At 40.5% G+C, this 27,204-nt stretch overlaps 3 protein-coding genes across 12 annotated transcripts in view; 1 reads left to right on the forward strand and 2 right to left on the reverse strand.

Annotated features, from left to right (window-relative positions):
- Positions 1–4,002, reverse strand: part of slc12a8 (solute carrier family 12 member 8) — a 17,675-nt gene extending 13,673 nt beyond the window's left edge. Inside the window, 5 exon segments of the mRNA XM_020607637.1 lie at positions 3–69; positions 212–403; positions 2,511–2,657; positions 2,853–3,035; positions 3,786–4,002. Of these exon segments, the coding sequence (XP_020463293.1) occupies positions 3–69; positions 212–403; positions 2,511–2,657; positions 2,853–2,987 (541 nt within the window). The 5' untranslated portion in view covers positions 2,988–3,035; positions 3,786–4,002.
- A 2,603-nt stretch (positions 4,003–6,605) lies between these two features.
- On the reverse strand, positions 6,606–14,121 carry znf148 (zinc finger protein 148). Of its 10 annotated transcripts, none has more exons than XM_020607644.1 (7): positions 13,981–14,121; positions 11,693–12,066; positions 10,503–10,628; positions 10,220–10,343; positions 9,941–10,024; positions 9,740–9,858; positions 6,606–9,476 (listed from the first exon to the last, which is right to left on the reverse strand). In XM_020607644.1, the coding sequence occupies exons 2-7, from the start codon at positions 12,041–12,043 to the stop codon at positions 7,845–7,847; spliced, it is 2,436 nt and encodes an 811-aa protein (XP_020463300.1). In that variant the 5' UTR covers positions 12,044–12,066; positions 13,981–14,121; the 3' UTR covers positions 6,606–7,844. The 10 variants fall into 10 exon arrangements, with proteins under 10 accessions (XP_020463300.1, XP_020463304.1, XP_020463305.1 ...); XM_020607648.1 differs by lacking the exon at positions 13,981–14,121 and adding an exon at positions 13,386–13,665; XM_020607649.1 differs by lacking the exon at positions 13,981–14,121 and adding an exon at positions 13,175–13,314.
- An 11,672-nt stretch (positions 14,122–25,793) lies between these two features.
- Positions 25,794–27,204, forward strand: part of LOC109964377 (dehydrogenase/reductase SDR family member on chromosome X-like) — a 28,321-nt gene continuing 26,910 nt past the window's right edge. The window contains exons 1-2 of the mRNA XM_020607654.1: positions 25,794–25,991; positions 26,723–26,830. Of these exons, the coding sequence (XP_020463310.1) occupies positions 25,856–25,991; positions 26,723–26,830 (244 nt within the window). The 5' untranslated portion in view covers positions 25,794–25,855. The remainder of the gene's footprint in view (positions 25,992–26,722; positions 26,831–27,204) is intronic.

Raw genomic sequence — 27,204 nt, forward strand, 5'->3', positions numbered from 1 at the left:
ACTTGGTAGGTTCAGCGGCGCCGCCACCGACTCGGAGAAACCTGTGACGTACAATGCTCCAGCTACGCACTGCAAGGAAGGGCAGTGATAATATTAGTAATAAGATAGATAATATGTGAAGATGCTAATGTGTGTTACAAATTGTTAATGCCAGCCTTTAAAAACAGTCCGTCAAAGCTGTACAGTTGGGAAGTCCACATCTGTTACTCACTTGTCCAAACACATAAAGGAGGCCCACTGTGCCCCCAACCCTGCCACCCAGGACGGTGGAGATCATGGAATAGACTCCTCCACTCCCAACGCCACAGCACTCAGACACGCCGATCCCTGACATCACCGTCACTAAAGCAACCAGAACTACCATGGAGACCAGGAGCATCCCGAGCAGCACGCCTGTGTTTCCCTGGTTGATGTCCGGGGACAAAATGATAAGAAATAGTCACTCCAATAAATACTATCTGTAAATCTGCAGCATCTAAGTTTTCAACAGATGTAAAGTGAAAACATTTGAATGTTGTACAGCTTTTAATATACATACAGTATCTGTACATGCTGACTTCCTACGGTGTACCTGCTTAATGCTTTGCATATACAGTGCCTTGCGAAAGTATTCGGCCCCCTTGAACTTTGCGACCTTTTGCCACATTTCAGGCTTCAAACATAAAGATATAAAACTGTAATTTTTTGTGAAGAATCAACAACAAGTGGGACACAATCATGAAGTGGAACAAAATTTATTGGATATTTCAAACTTTTTTAACAAATAAAAAACTGAAAAATTGGGCGTGCAAAATTATTCAGCCCCCTTAAGTTAATACTTTGTAGCGCCACCTTTTGCTGCGATTACAGCTGTAAGGCGCTTGGGGTATGTCTCTATCAGTTTTGCACATCAAGAGACTTAAATTTTGCCCATTCCTCCTTGCAAAACAGCTCGAGCTCAGTGAGGTTGGATGGAGAGCATTTGTGAACAGCAGTTTTCAGTTCTGTCCACAGATTCTCGATTGGATTCAGGTCTGGACTTTGACTTGGCCATTCTAACACCTGGATATGTTTATTTGTGAACCATTCCAATGTAGATTTTGCTTTATGTTTTGGATCATTGTCTTGTTGGAAGACAAAGCTCCGTCCCAGTCTCAGGTCTTTTGCAGACACCATCAGGTTTCCTTCCAGAATGGTCCTGTATTTGGCTCCATCCATCTTCCCATCAAGTTTAACCATCTTCCCTGTCCCTGCTGAAGAAAAGCAGGCCCAAACCATGATGCTGCCACCACCATGTTTGACAGTGGGGATAGTGTGTTCAGGGTGATGAGCTGTGTTGCTTTTACGCCAAACATAACGTTTTGCATTGTTGCCAAAAAGTTCGATTTTGGTTTCATCTGACCAGAGCACCTTCTTCCACATGTTTGGTGTGTCTCCCAGGTGGCTTGTGGCAAACTTTAAACAACACTTTTTATGGATATCTTTAAGAAATGGCTTTCTTCTTGCCACTCTTCCATAAAGGCCAGATTTGTGCAGTATACGACTGATTGTTGTCCTATGGACAGAGTCTCCCACCTCAGCTGTAGATCGCTGCAGTTCATCCAGAGTGATCATGGGCCTCTTGGCTGCATCTCTGATCAGTCTTCTCCTTGTATGAGCTGAAAGTTTAAAGGGACGGCCAGGTCTTGGTAGATTTGCAGTGGTCTGATACTCCTTCCATTTCAATATTATCACTTGCACAGTGCTCCTTGGGATGTTTAAAGCTTGGGAAATCTTTTTGTATCCAAATCCGGCTTTAAACTTCTCCACAACAGTATCTCGGACCTGCCTGGTGTGTTCCTTGTTCTTCATGATGCTCTCTGCGCTTTAAACAGACCTCTGAGACTATCACAGTGCAGGGGCTGAATAATTTTGCACGCCCAATTTTTCAGTTTTTTTATTTGTTAAAAAAGTTTGAAATATCCAATAAATTTCGTTCTACTTCATGATTGTGTCCCACTTGTTGTTGATTCTTCACAAAAAATTACAGTTTTATATCTTTATGTTTGAAGCCTGAAATGTGGCAAAAGGTCGCAAAGTTCAAGGGGGCCGAATACTTTCGCAAGGCACTGTAAGTAGAAGAGCATGTCAAAGTTGATCTTTGTAGTTGTGTCACGACATATATACATTAACTGACAGGGTGACGCATGATGGTTACCACTAAACATCAACAGAGCTAAACAGAGACGTGTCGTCCATTTGGCCACTCCTATAATCAGCCATAAATGGATGTTTACACACAGATGCATAAAGACGCCAGTCTGCAAACGGCACAGGAAACCAAAATCACAGTCTATGTAACAGTTATCTGATCCAGAGTAGCAAAATGGTCCAAGAACACACAGCTTCATTAGTTTTCATTTGTTTTAACACACTGAACCTTAAATATTTCAGGTTATTTCATTTTAATCTTTGGCTTCTCTCTACAAACCAGTCAACTAGACGTGGCTATGCAGTTTGCTATGATACAGTAAAACACAGAATAAACTCACCACCAGGTAGCCGGTACGCAAGAATAAAACCACACCAAAAATGTTGATCATGCAGGTGGTGAAAACACCATCCCAGGTGCCGAAGAGCACGGGCTCCCACACGAACAGCTTGATCCTCCACCAGGGCTGACTAGGCTGCTGAAAGCCCTAAACACAGAGAGCACGGCTTTAATTGAAAAGTCTTCAGTCCTCATCATATTCATTTTGAGAAAAATCACTGTAGGCCAGTAACAACTAAAAGAGAGCACAGCTCCTGCTTTGAACATTTTACCAGAACTGAGCTTACCCAGACCCTCATCAAGGATCTGGGAAATATTTCAGCCATCAGGACACAAGTCTTACCTGTGCGTCTTCATGAAACAGATCGTGGACATGTCCGTTTGCGTCGCTGTCAGTAACTGGCTCTTTCAACAGTCCTGCACCGTCTCCTTCCTGGTCTCTGGTGTGCACAGCCCATCCTATCGGCAGGAGATCCATTGCAACTTACAGTGCAGGTGTAAACATATGCTTCCCGTTCAGGCGGCCCTGTGTGCGCCAGGTTCATGTGAGACGGAAGAATCAGCTGAGAGTTGATATCCATTAATAAGTGACCATTTTAGTTTGCCCTGGCTGAAAGTTTGCCTTGAAAGTGATCTCGGTCCCGCCTATCTTGGTCAACACAGGTGCAACGTGAGGACACCCGGATACGACAGGGTGTGCTCCTGGCACCGCGGCTAAACCAACGTCAGAGAGACTGGCCGGGCTGAAACGTCACTGTTTAAATAAGGAATTAGTCCGAGCAGGTTACCGTGAAACAACAGAACACGTGAACACTTTTAATAGGTGTTTATCTCACTGTTTAGTTATAAATCAAACATGTTTGATGACAACTTTTAGTCCCCTCTCCGACTCGTAGGGCGCAAGAAACCCGAGTCCTCCTCCAGCCAAACCTAATTAACAAAACAAACATTAAATTAACAAACATGTCAATTTAAGGCTTCCTCCTGGCGAGAATAAACGTTTCCACACACTGACCAATACTCAATACGGCCATTTAAAATAAAACTAACCTACTGTATAAATATATACTAAATGTTTCTTTAAACAAGTTAAAGAAACAAATGCGACTGCGACAGAGAAACGAGGTAAAGCTCAGAAGTTAATGTTTGTGGGCTATATGAACCATATATTAATTCGAGAAGAAACACATGAAATATGTTTCGATTCAGTTTACAAGCAAGACAAGGCAAACTTCAACTGGCAAGATCTTTGTTTAGTCCCTGATTTTACACTTACCTTTCACAAACCAAACTCCATTCTGATGGGGGGAAAGCATAAAGGAGGAAAGGTCAGATATCGAAATGACAGTTTATTATTCCATCGTGCTTTCGTGATGAATCCCGCCAGTATGACCAGAGCTCCCAGTTCCTCCTGCAGTTAACGTGCAGCCATTGACGTGCTGGTTACCTTCCAGGGTGTGTTGCTGCTTTGCTCTGTTAGTTTTGGCAAGACCTGCATTAGGAAAGCTTGACTAATGATTACTGCTGAAAATACACGCACCACTCCATATCCTTATGTTTGTGTGGAATTCTTTCCATGCTAATGTTTGTTTTGAACTACACTGGGAGGGTTGTCCATACTTTTGTGCACGTCAGCTTCACATGTAAATTTAAGCTGTGAATATATTTTTTACATTTTTGTTAGCACATTTGAAGATGCCAGTGTACAACTGAGATGTTTACCATTTTCTGAGTTTTAGACTGAACTGAAAACATCTGTACAACTGAACTGAAAACATCTGTACAACTGTTACAGAACTACACTTTCCCCCATTTTTGCCGTAGGCTCTCATAATACCACCACCACCACATTTTAACCAAGAAATGGACTTTTGTTGCCCGGTTTTTGCTTCAGAATCGGCCTATGCAATGCAATGATACTATACTGGCACTGGCATCTGGATGGCATTTGAATATCAAAAATAATTCAATGTCATCTATTGTGAATTACTTTATTTATAAGGATGTGACACACGACAATCAAAACAATGTCATTTGATTGTTTACAAATCATAATATATTGCAAAAAATCTAATCATATGGGTTACGTGACTGAAATTAATCTGCTACAATTAAAGCTGCACATTATTCATAAAACAAGTTCACTCGACCCAACAAGTTAGAAACCATGCAAATAAACCTTACAATCCAACTTAAGGTCACCCTTGCAGTGAAGCACTGAAGCTTCCTTGTCACAGTCTTTAAAAGCAGGAAAATGCCAAAGAGGGGAGTCCTATCTGTGTGTGACTGACACAAACAACTTGTACAGAGATAAATGAGGGTAGCAATAGCAACTGCATATGATATACTGTACATATCAGTGCCTTAAATGATGTTTCAAAAATAGTATTTATCAAAAAATTCATAATTCAGATCTTTTTACACAAGATTTTTTTCTAGCTTATACAAGGACACTTGCGGCCAGGTTACCGATAATAGTTTAATTTTAAAAAACATACATAGTACTGCTCAGATTATTCTGTAACGTCAATCACCGAGTTTGCATTTTAAATTGTTAAACTGAACTCAACCATGTCCATGAACAACACATGGGACATAATTTACCGTGGCAGAACTCCTCTGCACTGTGCTTTTAAAAGTTGCTTGCAATGAAATGACCGGACTAGTTTTAACACACAATTCATTTTCCACCTAAAATCTAATGGAACCTACATGAATTCAAGCTGCTCACAGATGGGGAATTAAATATTCAATTAGAAAAAAATACTGATTTCAGGTGGTGTATTATGTTCAACTCAAACATCTTCTGGGGGCTTTTTATTACAAACCCATCATAGTGCACCACCAGCTGCATTAACTTACAAAAGTTTGCTTTGACCAATCTGTAATAAACCTGTAGAAAACAAACTAACAAAAAAAAACTTCTGATTTTTTCTGTTGAGATATATACAGACCTCATCTTGGCGGCAAGTAAAAAGCATCCTTTGTTGAATCTGATAAATGCTGGGAAACCTAAAGAAAAAAGTGCCGTCCTCTGACAGAAGTGTCGCTTGCACAAACCTTGTCTTTCCATTGACACAAAGACTAACCAGTACTTCTCAGAACATAAAAAATATACAATGTATTTACAGCAGGATATTGTCTATACATTCTAAGGGGAATGCTCAATGAGGAAAAATAAAATATTTCATGATTAATGTGGGGGCTGTCTGTCCCTGATTGTCAGTTGAAATGTAACATGAAGGAGCTTCAGGGAGGCAAACGCAAATCTGATGGCGCCAAGACAAACAGCGTTTAACACAACAGCACCAAAGATGACACACACACACACACACAGAACATTGACAGTGTGATACAGTACAGAAGAGACCTCACTCAACCATTTAAAAATCACATGGTTTCAACAATGTGTGGACACATGTGGCTTACTACCGATTTCTAGCAAATAGGTCAAAATCAAGTATCAAATCTACAGTTATCTTAATATGATTCTGTGCTCATATAAAGGTACTGCGACACAGCACAGGAAAATGCTATTTCCTTCCATCCATAAATAATAGTTAGACAATACACTTGGTGCTATTTCATGCTAAAATTCTAAAATAAAATACAGTGGGTAAAATTAAATGAAGCTCCCAGATCTCAACATATTACAGACTGAATTGGTTGATAGCTTATGTGTTTGTTGTTATTGTGCAAGTTGAATAAGTAGCCTAGGCATTAACTGCGTAAAAAGAAATGCATATGAAGGAATGAGAACAAGAAAGGCTGGAATTAAAAAAAAAAAAAAGAAAGAAAGGCAAAGATGCAAAACTAATAAAACTGGAAAACCAAGCACCTCATTACCACGTGTACTGTCTTTCACAATACAAGCTTAAAAAAAAAAAAAAGTTTGACACTCAATGAATACAAATGGTGGGGGCGGCTGTGGCTCAGGAGGTAGAGCGGGTCATTTCCTAATCGGAGGATTAGCGGTTCGATTCCCGGCTTGTCCAGTCAACATGTCGAGGTGTCCTTGAGCAAGACACTGAACCCCCAGTTGCTCCCGGTGATGTCACCGGTGTGTGAATGCGTGAGTGCGAATGGGTGAATGGCCGAATAATTTAAAAGCGCTTTGAGTGTGCTGTAAAGCATAAAAAGGCGCTATACAAGTATAAGACCATTTACCATTCGCATCACATTGCTGTTCCCCCCAAACCGATACACCGTTAAAAGGACAACAATCAAAGCACTATAAAACAGCAACTACGAGAGATGCATCATCACATGTAAGTGACTAAAGCAAAGAGCATCACCCAAGTCTGACATGATTTTTCACTAAGTGGTCGGTGTCAAAAAGCACATTTTTAAAAAAAGTTGCCTTTAAAGTGAAGGTATTTTTACAATTCCTCCACTGGGAAAATAAGTACTACACCACTCCTGTATTAAACGATGTGCAATTTGTGCAAACATTAAGCACAATCATGTTAAGTAATTTCACTACAACTCACTAATACTAGTAAAAGAAGATAAAAATTATCCTGCGGCCATTACGTGCACGCAGCTGTTTGGGGAGAGAAGAACTTTTAAATCTAATGCATCTTTGCCTTTTTATTAAACAGACTACCCTACAAAGTCACATTTATAAAATCAGTGCCTTGAAAATGAACTAGATCCCAGGTCAGATGAATACAATCAGTTCAATCTTTGCCGTAGCATTCATGACTCGTATCTGGTAGAAACACACACTACAGGTGTGGCATTAAAGAAGCTACAACATAAAGTGAAGAATTTGTTATCTCATCATGGTTTCATTTCACTAAGCAATTTATCAGGAGTTACACAGCTGAAATAAAGAGAATCTAGGAGTGAACTTAACCAGATAAACAGCAAGGGGAGGTAGCTGCAGTGAGATGTGTGTGTGTATATATAAATATATATATATATATCTAAGGCCTACAGTTTAATAAGTGGAAATACTGCATTAAGCAGCAAAGAGTTGGGACTTGTCAGACATGTGATCATCTTTTGTGCAGGTGCAAACTGACAACATTCGAAATAAACTCATAGGCAATGGAATGAGAGAACAACTCACTCTCTCTTTACACTTTGGTCGCTTAATGTTTTGATTGAGCAGGAACTTTACACATGCACAATTACAATTTGCTAATTAGGGTTCATCAGTTTTCCTTATTCCCATTTTGTGAAAGTGAATTATTGGGGGAAAAAAAAAATGTTTTCCAACAAAAATGCTTAAGAGTACACACATGCAGTGAGACTACTTTTGACAAAACAGGAGACATAAGATAAAGTGCAGCTGACATTATCAACAGAAATGAATTCACCTCTCTTCCTCTTAGCCAAAGGTTTCACTGGATGAAACATCTGGGGCGGAGTTCAGTTGAGACCTGGTCTCAATTACTCTGACCAAGGGGAACTCGGAGAAGTCTGTGCCGTGTCCTCGAAGACTTACTTGTCCGTTGGCAACAGTAAACTGTGACGAGGATCCAGATCTTGATGTCTGGAAATTAGATTTGTAGTTCTGATCAAAGGAGCTTATTTGAAAAGTCTGCAGTATTCCCTGTGAGGAGTCTGTCTTCTTGGAGGGCGAGACCTGCTCCAGAAAGTCCTCCTCAGCTGGGGACACTGCGGAGGGAGGGGTGGCCTCATCACCTGAAAATGAAAACGAGTGCTGGGAGTCCCCAACCAGTAATCCAAAGTGAGGTTTGTCTAAAGTGGACCTCAGTGGAGAGCTCATCCCTGATTTGAACCTGCTGGGGGAAGGAAACTGTTTCTCAGTTGAGAACAGAGGCTGTCCAGCTAACGTTGGGTTCTCAGAGACCAAGCTAAGGCTCTGGCTGGTCAGGTAGCTGTCGTTCTGACTCGTCCGCTCCAGTGCTTGCTGGAGAAACTTGGAGTATTCTTGCAATAGGCTGACCTTCTCAGTAGCTGGCTGAGCTGGACCGCTAGAGGCCCCGAGATTCTCCATGGGGCTGTTGTCCGAAACATCAGAGGAGTTAATGGATATGCTTGATGTCACTTCTGTGTCAGCCACAGTAAAAGAAATGTCTGACTGCCCATTAGCTTTGTTGGAGTAATGGTCCAGCAGTGTCTGAAGAACCTCATCTGGCAGCACATTCTTGTCATGAGCTGCCTTGATCTCTGTGTTGATTGGCTGGGGCTCCAGAATGGTGGTAGGGACAGTTTCGTCAATGACGGTCGACACCACAGTTTGTGTAACAGGTGGCTGAGAAGAAATGCTGCTTGTGTTCAGACTGTAATCCCGACTGTTGCTGGCAGCTGCAGCGTGAAGGTAACGTTTCTTCTTGAGAAACTGCATGGCATCATCGTAGTTTGTGCTGCTGGCTGCTGGCTTTGCTGGTTCTCCTTGAAGAGTTTCAACTGACTCCAGTTCAGTGTTGCTTTCGTCTAATAGGGCTTGCTTGTCCACAATTTCAAAGGTGTACTGTGTGACCTTGCTGTTATCCTCAAAGGAAGACAAAGTGGACAGGCAAGGAGGAGTTTGGTCACTGGACTGTTTAAGACTCCTCTTAGGGACCTTCTTCAGCACTAACTTTGGAGGAGTGGTCCCCTCTGAAGACACTTCTCTGTTGTTGTGTTGGCTGGATGTCTCAACAGGAAGTTCCACATACTCAGCAATCACATATTCATGTTTGACTTTGGAGGGCCCAGTGAGGAGAGGTAAACCATCAATTTTATTCTGTGTCTGCTCCTCCTTCTCCTCTGCTTCTATAACAGCAACCGGTTGCCCGTCTGGCTGGGCAGCAGTCGAAGTGCCTGAGCTTTTGTCTGTACACTTTTGTCTCTTTTTCTTGGGCAGTGAAAACTCTTTGGCAAGAAAGCAGGGACCTAAAGCATCTGCTTCATGCAAAGGTCCAATCTTTCCACCAGCCTTGTTTGACTTTCTCTCTCTGTTCTCGTGACACATTCGTCTGTGCTTTAAAACACGGTCTGTTCTGGAGAAGTACTGTGGACAGGGGACAATATAAACTAATTATATTGTAGTGCAGTATAAACACTTATGTGAGGCAACAGAGACACATCAAGACAAACACTTTCCACTCTATCAACTTATAAAAAATATTTTTACTGATATCTCATAATGCTTGAGATGCTAATTCTGCTAGTACTGAAGCTGCAGCAAACAGAACCTGGTGACCTTTCTACTTTTTGTTTACTGTCCTGATGCTCTTAGACACACTAATTTAAAGGCAAACAAAAGCAGCATACCTGGTGACAGTAGTCACATTGGTAGGGCTTCTCTCCACTATGAGTCCTCTTGTGTCTCTCCATGTGATACTTCTGGATGAACCTCATCCCACACTCATCACAGCGAAAAGGCTTTTCACCTAAACACAGTTGACAAAATAAGGAAAAACATAATGCCTCACTTGAGACCAGAAATTCTAATTATGTTCATTCTTCACTCACCAGTATGGATCTTCTCATGTCTCTGCAGAAGATATTTCTGAATGAAGCGCATGTCACACTGGCTGCACTGAAATGGCTTCTCACCTGGAGTTTGAATGATATACAAAAATATACTCAGTACATACAGAACAAAGTAAAATCTGCTAAAAGCTATTGTTTAATTTAGCATTGCTGCTCTTTAGTTCAACAGCTCATCTTTTGATGACTGAATGCATCCACAACATAATATCTATCAGGAAATTAACATGATATTTTATAGCATGACTGAGCCATTCATACCAGTGTGAATGAAGACATGCCTCTGCAGATGATAGTTGGTTCTGAATGCTGCATTACAGTGAACACAGACGTGGCATTTGGGGTTTTGTATGCCCAATGATCTATCATCATTGATGCTGAGTATCTACCAGAGGAAAGGGAACAAAGGAAGATTTGTTTCAGTCTTACAACTATCTCTATGGAAATATATCTGTCTTGTAAAATTAGTTGAAAATGTCTTTCCTTTGGCAAAATTGACAAGTATGCCTCGCTGAAATTCTGTAAGAGGTTTTCTGACTTGCACCTTCGCTGGTGAACGTTGCTTCCTTTTCTTCTTCTTGGTGCACGCCATCAGGTCCTTAACTGCTTTTTTGTCCTTCTTCATCTGGACTGCTGGCTCAGACAGCTTCAGCTCCTGCTTGATGCTCAACTGTAAAAAGTAGGACCACAGTTAAGTGAGACTTTTAGCACATGGCCTGCTTTAAACTCATCTAGCAGTTTATCCAGGTCAAGCAAGTGCAATATGCCAAGCACAGGATAATCAACCAGTGTGAGGGGACCACTCCATTTAGCAGCTGCTCCTCCACAATTTAAGAAGCCAGATGATATGGTTCGAGCATCCTCTATAGATGACCCTCTGCTGGAGGCATAATGGACTGGAGGGAAACCTCAGGTCCTAGACAACCTAGGACATGAGTAGATATTACATCTGACAACTGCCTGGAAGTGCTTGCAGACTCCATATCTGGCTTTATAAAAATACGATGCCACACTCCATGACATCAGCAAATAACCCAATGGATACACCATAATTAGGGACAGAAAAACTGGCCCAACTCTATAAAAATAATGTCCAAGTTATTATAAATATGTTTCCTCCAAGTACGAGCCTATGGATTGGTGTAGGTTTTTCCTCAATGTTTACACTTCGAGTAAAAATTGCCTTTTGAAGTTCACATCTGCTCTAACTTCAGCTTTAAATGATGCAGAAGAGTTAAAAGCACAAATATTTCATCTGATACTTTCCTCAGTGTGTAAACATCTGCAGGACTATTTTCTTACTCTAATAATGAACTAGTTCACCTTCCACTGACCTTTAGTGATTTAAACACACCAGATAAACAACAGTGAGCATTCATTAATGTTCTGCAGTGTGACACAGCCTTTTTACTGGCATGCACTAAAATGCTAAATTCAGCATTTCATTTCAAACTGCTTGTTAACAATATTCAATCTGTTAAATTAAGTGTGCCATTGTTTTACAAACGGGTGCTAAACCAGTCATGGCTGTCTGCAACTGTTACCTGGACCAACGGCAGTTTTCATTAATCGTTAATAGCTGGGTGAATTTTCAGTATTAAAGGAATTGATAGACCATAACAGATGCATGAATGACATGAAAAGAAAACCACTACACATGGATACAACTGATATAATATCCACACAAATAATCTTATCAATACACGGACTACTTCTTCACCAGAATGAACTCACTGGCATATGAAGCAAGCAGGGCAACTTATTGGTGAGTTTTAGGGGGAAATTCACTCCCACCTCGCCTCCTCCCTCTTCATCTCCACCTCCACCATTCTTTGGAATCTCCTCCTGCATCATCAGCTGCTCTGGAGGAACCAGGTCATGGGTAACCAGTGAGGTCCCAGTCAAGTCCTCATCATCGTCTTCATCGTCATCATCCTCAGCCAAAAGAGGGTGGTTTACCAATGATCGCTCCCCCAGAGTCATCACCACTAGACCTCCTCCGCTGCCCAGCCTGACTCTCCCTCCATCTATTCCTCCACTGCCACACTTCAGCAGCATACCCTCCAACTTGTCTTCAGTGTTCATCTTACATAGAGTAGATCTTGAGTCTGTAAAGAGAAAGACAGACATGACTGGACAGTGTTAGTAGGCTAGATGTCAAACACTCTATAAGTTTTTTTGTGTTAGCATATTTGACATTGAAAATGAAAAGATTATAGCATGCACAACTACAAAATAATCAAAGACTACATAATAAAATCCAAATCCTGATTTCTATTGCATTTCTTTGATGTAAAGATAGTAAATAAGCAGCAGCACCTCAGTTAACATCAGGCAATCATACCATAAATGCCTACTACACTGTATGACATCAATAAAATCACCCCAGTTACAAATTATAACTAGGATTCAAAACTTACATTTTTAAATTTCCCCATTATTTGACCTTCATCATAAAACAGTTTTTTTTTTAATGTTCAACATATTTTTGGACACAAGTCTAGTTTTAGTCTGGTGAATCTGTTGCATTGTACAGTACTCTATTCTCAGTAGGTTTCATTAACCTACAAGTTGCACACATGGGACAAGCTCTACACATATGCCAAGCTATCTTACAAAAGATTATGATCCCGCTCAGTTACACGTTACCCAAACAATGCCTCTTTTCATTGAAGTGTCTGCTGTTGTTTCTGTGAAGCAGCTAGTTAGTTGAAATAATGTGCTACTTTTATGTTCCTAGGTCACGTGACGTTTAGAGCCATGTTTAAGTTACAAGTTAATGCACCTTAACTATGTAGTACTTCTTTCAAAAACGGTTAAATGTTAGTCTACGTTGACAACAGAACATATCCAGTAGCGAAAGAATATTTAGAAAACCAAGTATATACTTATTATTGCAATATTACACTTGTGTTGCCTTTACTCTTGAACTCCCAGTTAGCTAGTTAAATGGCAATCGCTTAAGTTGATCTTAAAACGGTAACGCAAGCTAACCTAGCATTTGTGGACCGTTTGGTAAGATATTTGCACGGTTACGTTAGCTTACGCTATATAGACTAACCCGAGAGGCAGTATGGTAGATAAATGGTTTAAACACACACCGACAATTGTTTAATCCCATATGTAAACAAACTCACTGTGCCACTTAATGCTAGATAAATTGGATTTAGTCTCTTGCTAGCCAGTTAGCTAGCCGCGCTTACCAAAGCTGCTAACCTTAAACTCACTACATCACATTTACAACCGCCGAAGACACGTAGGAAAAGACGCCACAGCGCCTTCAAAATTAAAGCCATTCCAGGACTTCAAATAGTAGACCGTGTAGAAGAAACAAAATACGTTCTAAATTAAACAATAAATACAAACTGTCGATAGTAACAAATTAATAGTGCCACTATTAATGTGTCATAGATTTCTAAGCACTAACCATTCCCATTCCCAATAATTTGGATAGCTTTTTATGACAATCTCAGAAGAACATTTTTTTCGAAACCATAATTTAATGCGGTCAATTGAGTCCTAATATCACACTACACAAGCTTTGAATCACTAAAACAAGTGCATCAGTAAATGATTTATTTTGAGGGCTACAACCGGAAGTTGTGTTTTACTTGACAAGCATACGGCCTATTTGTGGCTTATTCGCTATCTCTGCTAGCAAGTCACTGCAAACATTGATCAGTCTGTTGCTGTAATAGCCAGTTGACAGTATCTTTCATAGCAACAAACGTGTCTTCTCATGTGACGTATTAAAAGATAAATTCTAGCTCGCCTTAAACAACATACAAGACACAAAATACAACTTTCGTTTTGCCTGTTTCACCAAACTTGTTAGCAGAGCTAGTTCGCTGTGCCGCTAGCGCCTCAAGCTACCTCAGCAGGCCACAGTGTACTTGCGTGCTAGTAAAGCTAGCGTATGCTAACTGGCTAGCGTTAGCTCGCTACTGAGACAAACAATAACGTACGTCTCAGTGGCGCAAAAAAGCAACGTCCACTATAACAGCTGCATGGTTTCTCCTTACCTGCTAGACGACTTAAACCCGTTTAGCTGTCATGACTGTTATGCAAGACTACAGGGTAATGATGGTATGCGGAATAATCAAATACACCATCGCGTTTCACGAAGACATTGAGATATCAATTTGTCGCCATCTAGTGATTAACATTGGTAGGTGTGGTGAACTGTGCGCTCATCTCTACAGCTGATAAATTTCCGTCCAGCTACAATTTGGCGACCTACTTCCAAAAATGTTTTTAAAAATAGTCTTAATTATTATCTTTGTTCTCGGTACTTTTTGCCTTTTAGAAAAATCCATCTAAAATGTGTAGTCTATATCAACTTATGGTGAATCCATTCTATTTATGCATGTTATTAGCCTGTACAGGGACTAAATTGGCTGTCATTTGCGGTCATCTGATAAAATTATGATTAAGCACGATCATATAAGTGGGCTAAAGACATGAAAATTCAGTTACATGCAGTCATGTGTGATGAGGAGTTTGTATTTCCGGATAGGCTGCAGCTATTCACGTGGAGTAGGCTATTTGCTTGCCTGAAAGCAAAGGTAATTTCAGTTGGACCTGTGGGTGATAGTGAGTGACCATGCCAGTTACAGACCCATTGTAGGTTTGACATACATTGTATGTTCATTAGAAACAAGAACAACAAAAAGCCCATACAAATAAACAAAATCCTCTGATAGACGTCTCAATTAGCCTATGACCTTGTGATGTTTAACATTTATCTCTTGCATCTACAACGGCAGTAGACCTAAGCCTACATTAATGTGACTTGACAAAAGCTTTCAATGACATTCCAGACTATCTGCCCCATATTATATGGTTATTATGGTATTACTTCTTTTTGAATGAACACGTAGGCAACAACCCACAAGTAGGCCTACCAACCTTTAAGCTAAGAAGAATGTAAAATACCACTAAAGTGTGCATCAAGTGGAAACGGATTTAATGCAGTAACCGTATGCATTTCTGTCTAGGCTATTTAATGCTTTCACTGAGGGGTTTCCACAAAAACGTGTGTAGATGGTAGCGATACGACAGCCTGTCATGCTCACAAACGCACACACAAGCACACTCTCCACTCTGAGGAATACTAATCAACCTGTTCGCAGACAAGTGCAGCGGCTCGCACGCAACTTCCACTTCTCCATTCTGTCTATAAACGTCTCTTTTGGATGTAGCCTTTTCTAAACCTCCACCTGCTGAATTTCGGGTTTTCGTAGTGCAACCTTATTTGAACGAATAGGGGCTGTTATCACTCGTGTCTTCCCCGTCTGCCTCCTCTGAAGTGCGGCAGGCAGCCAGAGAGAGTGGATCTGGGGACAGACAGCCCACTGCCGCGACACTTGTAGCAAAGGGAGCCCCCACGCTTTGCGCGCCTGGATCGGCCGTATTAGTGTCAAGGTGGGCGTGTGCATGTGCGTCAGGCTCTAAATGTGTGAGTCCACGCACGACAAAGCCCCAGGCTCCGTTTTCAACAGTTGCTACCGGAGCGGAGGAGAGGAGAGGAAGAGAGCGAGAGAGATAGCAGACTGAGGACGGACGGACGCGGAGCCCCACGCCGCTCAGCCCGGCTCTGCTCCTGACATGCAGTCGCTTATCTCTCCGGTGACCAAGGCCATCTTAGTAGCGCTTTTCATCTTCGCCATACTCCTCATTCTCTATGTGATCCTTTGGTACATTTGCAGAGACGTGGACTGCGACCACGGAATTTGAGGATTCTGTTAAAATTGGGGATAACGGGAATTTCACAATGGGGCACACAGAGGGGCCCGCAGAGCCCAGGGTCATCCCGTAAGTCTGCTTGTCTTCCTTCTGTCTGGTCTTTTTTCTTGTGTGTTTGTGTTTGTGGCTGTGTGTCTCTGTATATGTGTACATGCGAGCATTCCAGTCGTGCGTAATGTTAAATGCGCTCTGGTTAGAAGGTGATGACCAGCGTGCATCTCCACCAGCGTGCCGGTATCCCAAACCCTACATGATAGGAGCCTTGTTCTATCTTCAACTTGGCAGCGATCATCTGTCAATACTGGCTTACCCAGTGTTACTACTGACAGGGGATTCTCAAAGGTGATACAATGTCATCAGGAGGATATCGAACTGATGTCAAGCGGTAACCGGTGCGAGCGCGCGTGGGCTCTCTGTTAACAATACCAAGCCAGCCAATGACATTGCGGTAAACGGCGTGGGTATCCCTTAAGGTCAAGAACAACATTGTTTATCCGAGGTTGGCAATTTTGTTTTATCCTCCCCCTCCTTCTCCCCCTTCTCCTCCCCCTCCTCCCTCCGCATATCTGCAGCGTTAGTTCACGTTCAGTTCATCATGGTCTCCGGGGATGCGTCCACATTAGAATTATACATCCAAGCGGACAACAGGATTTCCTCCACAGGTTCCTGTTCATCTTATTCTTAATCTATCCATGTTGTGACTACATATCATAATACTCTGCTAATGCTTTTACGCATAGCACATTTGTAGTCCCCTTGACATTTGTGAGCATGTTGCAACATGTCCAGTCTCATCTCAGGGAGACTTTTACACCAACACACATGCACGCACACGCCTACTGGTCACGCTTAATGAAGGACTTTTCAATACTGCAAGCACGTTAGCCCCAGTACCTATATGCTGTCTAGAAGCCGATTAAGCTATTACATATCTGATATAACTGATGTTTTCTTCACGGTCCAAATGATTAGTTTTAACCTCCCAACAACCCCGAACAAGGAAAATTAACAAAGTGTGCATGTTCTAAGTGGAGAATGTGAAGGACACGCCAAGGACATGTTGCCTTTTATAAGGTTTTAGGACACTTAGGCAAAAATGTATGTTGAGTCAATGCATAAGAAAACCCCGTTTATTTATTTATTTATTTTCAGAACAGAGTTTTCTTGTTTTATAGTGGTTTAACTAATTTTTACAACACAAATGCACATTTCACATCTTGATGTAACTTGAGAATTGCCTTTTTAGGGGGAAAACTATGACTCAGTCCTTTAACTAATATAGGTTACCTGCTAAATGACTGACAGCAGCTCATACTATGACCACCTTTAGGTGGAACATCAAATCAGTGTCTTTCCCTGAGAATTTAAACAATTCAGCATCTCCCCTAACTCACCAAGGATGTTTAAGCCTAAAAAATTTAAACCTTCTTATTTTGAGCTACGGGCACTTTGCTGACAGTTCAGACTCTTTAGGCCCCGGTGATGGCATAATAAGAATGATAACTGCTGCAACAGTTGGTACTGTATCTGGGAAGCAGGAAAAAAAAAACACAAGTAGTGTTTTAACAAGTGTGTGTTTGCTGCAGTTTGTTAAAAAAAAAAAAAAACAGAAAGGCCGTGTGTTTTTGCATTTCAGCATTGGAGGGGGTTAAACACTGACATACTCCAGAATGACAGATGGAAAATAAAAGTGGAGCAAGGTAGGCTCAGCAGGACTCAGCATGGCAGACAGGTGTGAGTGTGCATGTGTGTGTGTGTACTGTGTGTGTATACATCCGCGTGACTAAAATTCACTCACATTCATGGAAAATGTTTTTTTCTCTGAGTACACATGTAAACTGTAATACTGCAGTGTTCTAACTGTGTAATAATAATGGTCTATGTATTGTGTGTGTGACCTAGAAAGTTAAACCATAATTCGGATACACAGTGACAACTTAAGCTAAATTGATTTTACCTTAATTTCCCCCAACATATTGCAGGAAGTTTTTTTTTTCTGGTTTTCATTTTATCTTTAGGGTCATAATTGACAGTATTCGTGTGATAAAGGTAATTTATCTCACACATGGAGATGCTGGGAGAGCCAGGCAGGTATCGACTGAAAGGACTCTTTCAGAGTGTTTGAATGTTAGTACACCTCAATAAATCCAGGTTCAATGGGAAATGAAGACATCAAATATGTAGGGATAAAACTAATTATTGGATAAATTTAAGCTCAATGGGAAATGAAGACATAAAATATGTAGGGATAAAACTAATTATTGATGCTGGAGTCAGCTGAGAGGGAATTTGTTAACCTATTCTAGCTTCAGATGGTGAAAATATTGTATATGGCAAAGTGTGTGAATGAGTATCTGCTGCAGCTGTTAACATAACCATGCAATAAAACAATATAAATATGTAATACTGTCTTCATAAGTAGAGAGATGATAAGAGAAGTTACCCATCATCAAACTGTAAATGTCACTGTAAAGGTCAGGATTTTCTGCCAGGGTTGCTGAGATGTGGTGTTTAAGGTCATAGAGCAGAGCACAGAAATTACATCAGTGGTAAAAGAAGCACATTTCATGATGCTGGTGTGTAGAAAACACTTCTGATATCTGTTCTTCTGTTGAACAGCCACAAATATTGCTTAGTGTACTGTCAATTAATATGGCTACAAACAATGTAATGACTTCCATCATTAAAACTAATGTACTTCTAATGTCTACCAAATTAATTAATGAAATTAGGTACAACATGGATTACATTACATGATAATGTATTTGTGATGTGAAAACTTTTCCTGTTTATTGACTTTATAAAAGACATCTTTCCATACTTTATTTTCCCTTGTTAACAATATAGTTTCTGGAGCTCTATGTGAGCTATTTTCTTGCTTGGAGGTCAGGGACAACTACAGAACAGTGGCATTGGATAATCAATGTTTTTGCTCAAGGACACTTCAGTGGCACTGGACCTACTGGGACTTGAACACTATATAGCTTATAGTGTATGTAATATTATTTAAAATTATTAATCAGAAATTAAAACAATAAGGATGGTTTGCTTTTTAACCTAATTTTAAGAGCTTCTTATTTTATACTCTATACCCATGGATACAACCCATAACCAACAAGATCACATACACTACCTATTTTACATTGTTCAGCATAGTATTGAGCGTCTGTCCTTTGCATGATTTGGATAATGTAATGGGTACCGCTAAGGCCATAAACAGTGATCTATTTAAGGTAGTTACAATGCTGTCACAGTGATAAACAGTTAATATCTAATATATGAGTGTAATGAATTATAATGAAAAAGAGCAGCACAGTGTCCTGCTGGAGGAGGATTTTCCACAACCAGACAATGCTGTTTTTTCTAATTGCTTATAGCGACTGTGGTTCAGTGGGTAGAGCAGTCGTCTCCCAACTGGAGGGTCAGAGGTTTGAATCTCGGTGCCTGCAGTCCACATGTCAAAGTGTCCTTGGGCAAGACACTGAACCCCAAGTTGCCCCCAATGGTTAGAGCCATCGGTGTGAGTTGGCACCGCAGATGGCTGCCTCGGTTCTGTACCGGAAACAACTTCCTCGTGTGTGTAACATACTTGGCCAAATAAAGGTTATTATTATTATTATCTACTATATAAAGCAGCTAAATAGTATTTAATAACATTAATATTAATTGCATTTGTTCTCCCTGCTGGTGCATGAATTTAAAAGTCAGATGTTTAAAACATTTTACAATATTGTGCAGATTCAAGTAATACACAAAAAACAGTAAACAGCTTTGTACTGAAGTTACATTATTAATAATGACATTTTTTAGCTTTTTGTGTGTGTGCGTGTGTGTATTCATTAATTCTCCCACATCCCGGGGGCATCCTGTTGCATGTCATCCCCCTCGTCTCTCTGCTCTCCTTTTCTATCAGTTCATTATTGTACTCTGTCATAAATACAGTAAATTCCCCCAAGGTAGTTAAAAAAGCACTGCAGCTCTGGCCTCCCTTAACCTAATTTCTTTTGAAACCTTATCCTGAAAACCAAGTCCTGGCCCTCAACCAGCCCCTTGAAGCAGTGAAGTCTGGTCAGGTTGACCTGACATCACAAATACATATGTCTTCTTTCTGAAAGGCTAAAAGTCAAATTGACTCTCAGAAAGACAGAAGCACTGGAACATGCACGCATGCACACACACACACACACACACACACACACACACACAAACACACCTCAAAGCCATAAAAATAGATTGTGAGTGACTCAGCCGTTATGTAAAGTCCATCTCTGATAGGGACTGTTTATTTCAGTTTAGTTTAATGGCACTGAAGCTGAGGTGACACGTGTCTGCTTTGTCCGAGCTTCAACACACACACACATACAGCCTTTTCCCAAAATATGCATGAGAGCCTCTCCCTCTCACTTTTGCTTCCTTTCTAATCCTACATTCCCCGGTATGTGTCCCCCAATGGACAGGGATGTGATACAGTCAACGTAATAGACTCCCTCTAGCCCAAACAGCGTACATTATTATCATTTTAGACACCACAACAGACATGAATCACATCTGCCATCCCTATGGTCTGATGGACAGTTCAGTCAGTAGTAGTGGGGCAACCCAGGAGAAAGGCTGACACATTAGCTTGCAGTTGTCATTAATAAACATCAAATCTGGTTTTGTCTGTGTCTTCTAATTATAATGAAACCCTTCAATCATCCACTACATACAGCATGTTTTATGCCCTTATTAACCTGGGTCTGAATAGAGACTTGACAGCCCCGTGTAGTCATGATTCTGGTTCAGAGGATTTCATATCCTCACTACAATGAAACTCACAGGGAACTTTTAACATATAGCATGTTTAAAAAATGGTGCAACAAGGTTTGAAAAATGTATCTACATTTGACCAAGCATCTTGTTTGCCACCTGATCCAGCCCTCGTCCAACGTGGCTTGAGGTAGATAAATGTAATATTAATGGAGACTCAGGATTTTGAATTAAATGCTGTAAATTAAAAGCTGTCATACCACAAATAATCAGAGGTGGCATCATATTCGTATGGGTGGTATCTGATTTAATTTTCTCTGACACAGCCAAAACAAGTGCGAGTGTGGCTGTTTATGCAGTTGCATGACTGCGCTGAGGCTTCACTGTTGTTGGGTTAGATGGAGGGGTAGGTGAGGGGGTTGGAGACGAGGAAGCCAAACACACGTACACACATGTTCACACACACAACCTTTCACTGTTCATGCAGCGCTGGAGTGAAGGACAGAAAGCGAGGCTAGCAAACAGACAAACGGTGAGAGAGCAAGAGATGAAAGAGTCTCTGCACAGTCCTGTCTGTGTATTTCAGACAGAAACACAGACACACACACACACAGACTCACAGATTGTTAAATTAAATGCATTAAATGCTGTACATGTATGTTTGTCTCTTTGTGTATGTGTGTGTTGCACAGAATTAATGACAGTCTTAATTGGTGCAAGCAAATATCCCTCCCACTGCTCCTCATTTTCCATCTACTAATGGAAAGACATCCCCTCCTTGAAGACATCTGGGAGAAATGGTTTTGCAATGCATTTGATGAACAACAGTGTGCACATGTCCCCACAAAGTGATGAATCCATGGTACTCACACAGTTTGCATGCATAATAATAATATCAGAATCAGGTTTTTTGGCCACTACATTCAGCTGCAAACTCTCTCACACAGAAGTACACATATAGACCAACATACTTTGTATACAAAGTCTTGTTTTTCACTAAAATTACAAAAAATATCTTAAAGTTAAATGAGCCAGATCAGATGTATACTGAAGAAATTAGATGCTGCAACTCACTGCCTTTAAACTAGGCACTGTAAATGAAGCATAACTCTGCACCTGCAGTGTCTAGCCCTTGTCACAAAAGTAATTCAGACTCCAGTTTTCTTGGAGAGATTTGGAGATATTTGCCTTTTCCAGCTGCTGTCATGTTTTTCTGGCATGAAAAATTTGGAAGCTTAGACCAGTGACAGTTTGAGGAATGATGTATTAGGCATGTGGACGAAATTAATATTGATGAGTTGAGTAAAGCTGTGTGAAGCTCATAACTGTATTATAGAAGGTAAAAATAAAATAAATAATAAATGTGTACTCATTGGAAAAAGTACCATTATTACAATAAGAAAGAAAACCTCAACTTAATTATGAAATCCTTGAACATGCATAACACATGCAAATCTATTTCTTAATGCATGCTGTGCAATCAGAACACACTTACATATACTGTAACACTATAAAGTGTAGTGTTTGGAGCATGTGGGACTCATTTTTTTTTTTGTAAATGCCTCTAAGTCAAAAAAGAGGAGTAGAAGTCCCACATAGGAAGTTAATCGAGGATATTGTTATATGGTGTGTGTGTGGTTGCTCACTGCAAACACATGCAAAAATCTCAGGTTTCACTTTCATGTTTACAAGCTGCCCTTTGGCTTCTCTCCCCCATGGAAAGCCTGTGGCGGCTGCAGCTGAGGCGACACAACAATTAATAATTCTGTCTACACACAGTTCACTGCCTTTCCCCACCCATGGCTCCTAGTGCACATCTGGCTGTCCCTGAAGGGGAGATCTCGCTCTGAATGGACAGTCCTGTCATTCCTTCTTTTTTTTTTTACTCACACTGAAGGTGTTAGTGTTTGTCTTGCTTTATTTTTTTGTTATTTTTTTCCTGTCTTCATAGAAAGTTGAGGCTGAGTTCGAAGCCTGTGCTGTTATGGGTCTGATAAAGCCCTTTGAGACACTGTATAGTTACTAAAAGTAGCAATATAATGATATATAAAATTCCTTATTAAACTTATAGGTACTGCATTCAAAATTTACTACCAAATGTGCAGACAGGAACAATTTAAAATTTTGGAAGTATTTGTCGAGTGTAAGATGAAGCTGAGGCCAAATCACTCAAATCTTAACATACAGACATGACACGCATTATTTCAAGAAGAAGGTGTAGCATATTTGAAAGCTTTTTTGCCTAATTCTGTTCTAACTTTGGGGACCAACAATGGTTACAATCAGAATTCCTGGTAGGTAGATTTTGTTAACTCTGGACAGAGCCAGGCTAGTTGTTTCCCCCAGGTTCCAGCCTTTATGCTAAGCTAAATTAGTTGACTCATGGCTTTTCTTCCTCTAAATCTGAGCAAGTGTAATTCATAAGTGTAAGTAGGCAATTAATTTACCATTGTATTAGCATTAATATCACTGTTTAATATGTTTTCAGTATACAATCCTTTGCTGTAAGCAGCTAAGACTGATAGCTGTTAGACAGAGTTGGTGCCAGGACAGATTAAACAGGTTTTGACAGGAGGGCACTGTGATCATACAATGCCAATGGATCTCAAAATATTTTCAAACCAGTACACTTAATAATGCCCCCAGCTGTCACAGGCGTAGAGGTACAGAAAATCCAAAAACATCTGATATCCACTTGAATAAAATAAGTGACTATTGAAAAAGCACCTGTCACTAGTTTATAGTTGTAATCTATAAGCACACACTTACTGTATAGCATTAGCATGGTGCATTACTTGCTTGAACCACTTTCTTTAAACCTTTTGCTGTCTTTTGTTACTGCCCATGCTGTTTACACAAATTACACAAATTGGCACCGATTGTGGCTAGAAAATCTACAGATACACTCAGGTACAGGTGGGCACAGATATTTGTGATTCAAGTTGGAAAATGTGACTTTCTCCTGTGGAATTCTCTTTCCTATATATAAATACACATGTGCTGTCTTATTAGAGGCTAGACACTGCCACTCAGGCTGAGCCTCTGAACTTTGTGTCCATCCTTGATTTTCTACCTCTCAGATGGAGGAGTCTTCTGTGGAAAAAATCTGAAAAGAGGCAGCTCAAACTGAAAGAAAAAGACCACATCAATTCCAACAAGCTGCTGCACTTTGGAGCCCAAATTGCCTGTGACACACATGGAAAATTCCCTTTCTTCACAATATGACACTTCACCTGCCATCTCCCCTGGGTGGTGGTTGATCAGTGACAAAAACAAACAGGGGAAAAGTGTTAAGGAACAGAATGTCCTATTTGGAAACTGTTAGTGCCATTCTCTGCTAAAAATATCCAATATCATCCTTCTTCTCTTCTCACTAGGAGTAAATCTATGTGAAACATGAAATAAAGATTACATTTTAACATACAAAGACTCTGTGGAGCTGTCAGGCTGGATTTACAAAACGAGACAAGTTGGGCTTTGCAGCCATGCAGTGGTTGTCATATAAGACTAGGTCACTGTTGGTCAGAACTACTTTGATGCTGTTCACATGTTATTTACATCACCACCCTCCTGCCATGTCTTATTCCCAACAGGTTTGTTTTGTGTCCATATGTTTTCATTTTTGTGCGTGGCTGTGTCGTTATGTGTTTAGAGGCCTGTCTCCCTGATGTCCCATCATTACAAATTATCATCCCACAGTCATCCGTGAGACACGATTTCCTTTAAACAGTAGCAAACTAGCTCACCTTGCTGACCCCCAACCTCTCAGCAGAACAGAACACTCATGTGTACACAAACACATGCACTTTTAAATACACACCAAGTCTCCGCAGCTCATCCTCCATCAGGGCTGGGGTGATGACACAGTCTCTTTACAGCATGTTGCTGCTTATTTAACTGCCTCCAAATAACTGGGGCCAACTGCTTGTCAGTGCTGCTGTTCTAGCTAAACCTTAACTGTTGAATAGTGGGAAAGATACAAACTAACACTAATGATTTACCTGCCAAGAGATAAAAAACATGGAAATTATTGTGAAAGCCTCAGACCTGTCTTTAGCAGTAATGATTGTAATTTTGTTGAAATGAAGGAGTTGGAGAGTTTGGCTGTTCTACTTTGAGTACCAGTGATAATGCAGCTGGCTCCACTTACGTGGTCCATCACTGCAGGATACTGTCTATTCAGATCTGTGGTGTATTGGCTAGAACATAGCTTCAACATTTTACTGTCAATGTTTTGGGTAACAGTCATGCTTTTCTGATTTTGTCTTCTTTTTTGGGCCAATCATTCAGTTGTTGTTGTTGCATGTGTCAATCACCCGTCAGACAAATGTGGTGCCCTGCTTCAATACATTTTCTTTTTGTTGCTATAGTATTGTACAGTGATGAAAGTACTCAGATCCTTTACTGAAGTAAAAGTACAATCCATCCTCCAAAGTGTCAGTGGACCGAGGTGGAAGTGACAAAAAAAAGACAGAAAATGAGATAAACCTCAGAAGCTAAAATTATAAAATTATTAAAAATATCATCTTGACATTTGATTCTTTAAGCTTTGTAAAATGATCAAACATGTTCAGTTCATTTTTTTAATCATAAAATCAGTCAAGTTTGTGCAGCAATCTTAAGCTACATCATGACGCCTTGCACTGTGCAACATACTGTAGATGAAATACCACATTTTATACAAAAAACAAAGTTTTTGTATATTTGTTAAGGGAGCATTTTGTTCTGAATAAATCAGAATTAGGTGTTAAGATGGCAGAAAAAAGTTGAGACTGTTATAGCTGAGGCCCTATTTGACTAATGATTACAGCAGCATGACTAACCTCTCTAATAGGAGGTGACTGGTGTGACTCAAGTGATCCCAGGAGAGGAAAATCTAACATTCAGCAGTCAGCCAGAGCTCCCACCCTCAACCACAAACAGCCCTTTTCTCCACAAAGGAGCTGCAGTGCTCCGGAAACAAGCATTTAAATTTTACAGCCTACAGGATCCTGGGAAATTATGAATCCAACTTGTGTGCCATCCCTCTGGATCACACAGCACATCAAGTACCCAAGCAGCAGTGACGCATCTCCTCCATCGTACACAGATAACACATCTGCAATCTAGAGATGGATGGCTGGTACAAATCAGACTTTTCAAAGTCAACTAGTCAGTGGTTTCTCTGGACAAAAAAATGTTAGTTTGATCATTTCCAGAAAAAAAAACTATGTTTAGGTTAGATTTAAGTGAGAGTAGGATTCAGAAATCATTTATCCACCGTATATACATAACGAATGTTAATTGAAAGGCACGACAAGGAAGGACGCTAGTCTGGACGACTTCATATTGGAACGTGTCCCGTAGACGAACTAGCACATTTTACCCAGAGGTGCTTGCTCCTTCTGTGTGTGCTGAGTGTTCATGCTTTTAATGTTACTCTGCGTAACAGAGATGTTGTCCAGCATTCGGTGTTATCTTCTACCAGTTTTCAAGCTTTACCTGCTTGGTTTGAAGGTTCTTTTGGTTCAGCTGTTCGGCAGATCTTTCAGATTGCCAGGTCGGTTCAATTCTCAATAGGGTGTTGTGGTTTACGGACACGGTATCATTGAGCAATGTGTTCCAGTTAGTTGGTCTTGTGACTACTGTAGGGCGTTGTAGATGCATAACATAACGTTAATGACTATATCCAAGAGCCCTTATTCATCCCGTTGTGCAGTAACGCTAAGCTAAGCTAACGTTAGCTGTTTTAACCGTAGCTAGTTTGAGAGAAGTGTAAAAGTCGAAACATGAGTGACATAAAGTTCTGTCTGGTGTCTTGTATCTGCCGAATTCACCAGAATAGCCTAAAGATTGTTTTTAATCTAAAGTATGTTCTCCAAAACGTGTGCGTGTGTCGCAGAGCGACGTGGGTTTAAGTTTCCACTTTTTTAATAATGTAGTTTGGATTGGAGTGAATATTGACTGCAGTTAAGACGAGTGATATAAAATTTGATTATCATCCAGGGAGCTAGATATAAATATAGCTAGATAATAGTGTAGTATATAATATACATTATATAGTATAGTAGTAGTAATATAGTAAAGTCCATTAACTGTAAAACACTTCTGTAAGAAGCTAAGGACACAGGAATTTAAAAACCAAGATATAGCCCCTCCAAGTTTTACTGACCACATTGATCTAACTATAAGGACGTATCATGTCTTGAAATAGCAGCCTATCTTGAAGTAGTTTCCTTATCAAATAGCACTCTCCCCTGATATCTGTGTGCCTTCTTCTGCCTCTGCTAGTGATGCCCAGACAAGATGGCAAGGTTGCCATAGTGACAGGAGGAGTCAGGGGAATCGGCTATGAGGTAGTCCGCCACATGGTCAAGCTGGGGGCGCATGTTTTCATAGGTACAGTACCAAACATCACTGATGCACAAATATGACACAAGATACAATGTCTAACAGTAGTAACACTCATTACGTAGAGATTTCCCCAAAGGTCGGCTTTCATCTTGTTAACTTTCCAAATGTACAAAAACAGCTAACAATAATGATGACCTTTGTGCTTTACAATAAATAACCAGAAAAGGCTGCAATACGGAAAGAAATGAAATGGCTAATAAACTCTAAAAACTGAGGGAAAATACTGTAGAAAACAAAAGATGAATGGATGAAGCCCATTCAACTATAAAGGTAGGTAGGTAGGTGAAAGTGAATTTTGAGAAAACCGCAGGCTCACTCAGTTTCCTGACTCATCAACACCCTTGAAAATCCTGCTCTCT

This window comes from Monopterus albus, unplaced genomic scaffold (genome assembly GCF_001952655.1).
Source record: "Monopterus albus unplaced genomic scaffold, M_albus_1.0 scaffold88.1, whole genome shotgun sequence".
Classification (NCBI taxonomy): Eukaryota; Metazoa; Chordata; class Actinopteri; order Synbranchiformes; family Synbranchidae; genus Monopterus; species Monopterus albus.

Coding starts and splice junctions, on each gene's coding strand:
- znf148 (XM_020607644.1), bottom strand. CDS start 12,043: ATGAACACTGAAGACAAGTTGGAGGGTATGCTGCTGAAGTGTGGCAGT. Junction 9,859..9,940: donor ACATGAGAAGATCCATACTG/GTGAGTGAAGAA, acceptor AACTGTGTTTAG/GTGAAAAGCCTTTTCGCTGT. Junction 9,477..9,739: donor AATGTGACTACTGTCACCAG/GTATGCTGCTTT, acceptor CCCTGTCCACAG/TACTTCTCCAGAACAGACCG.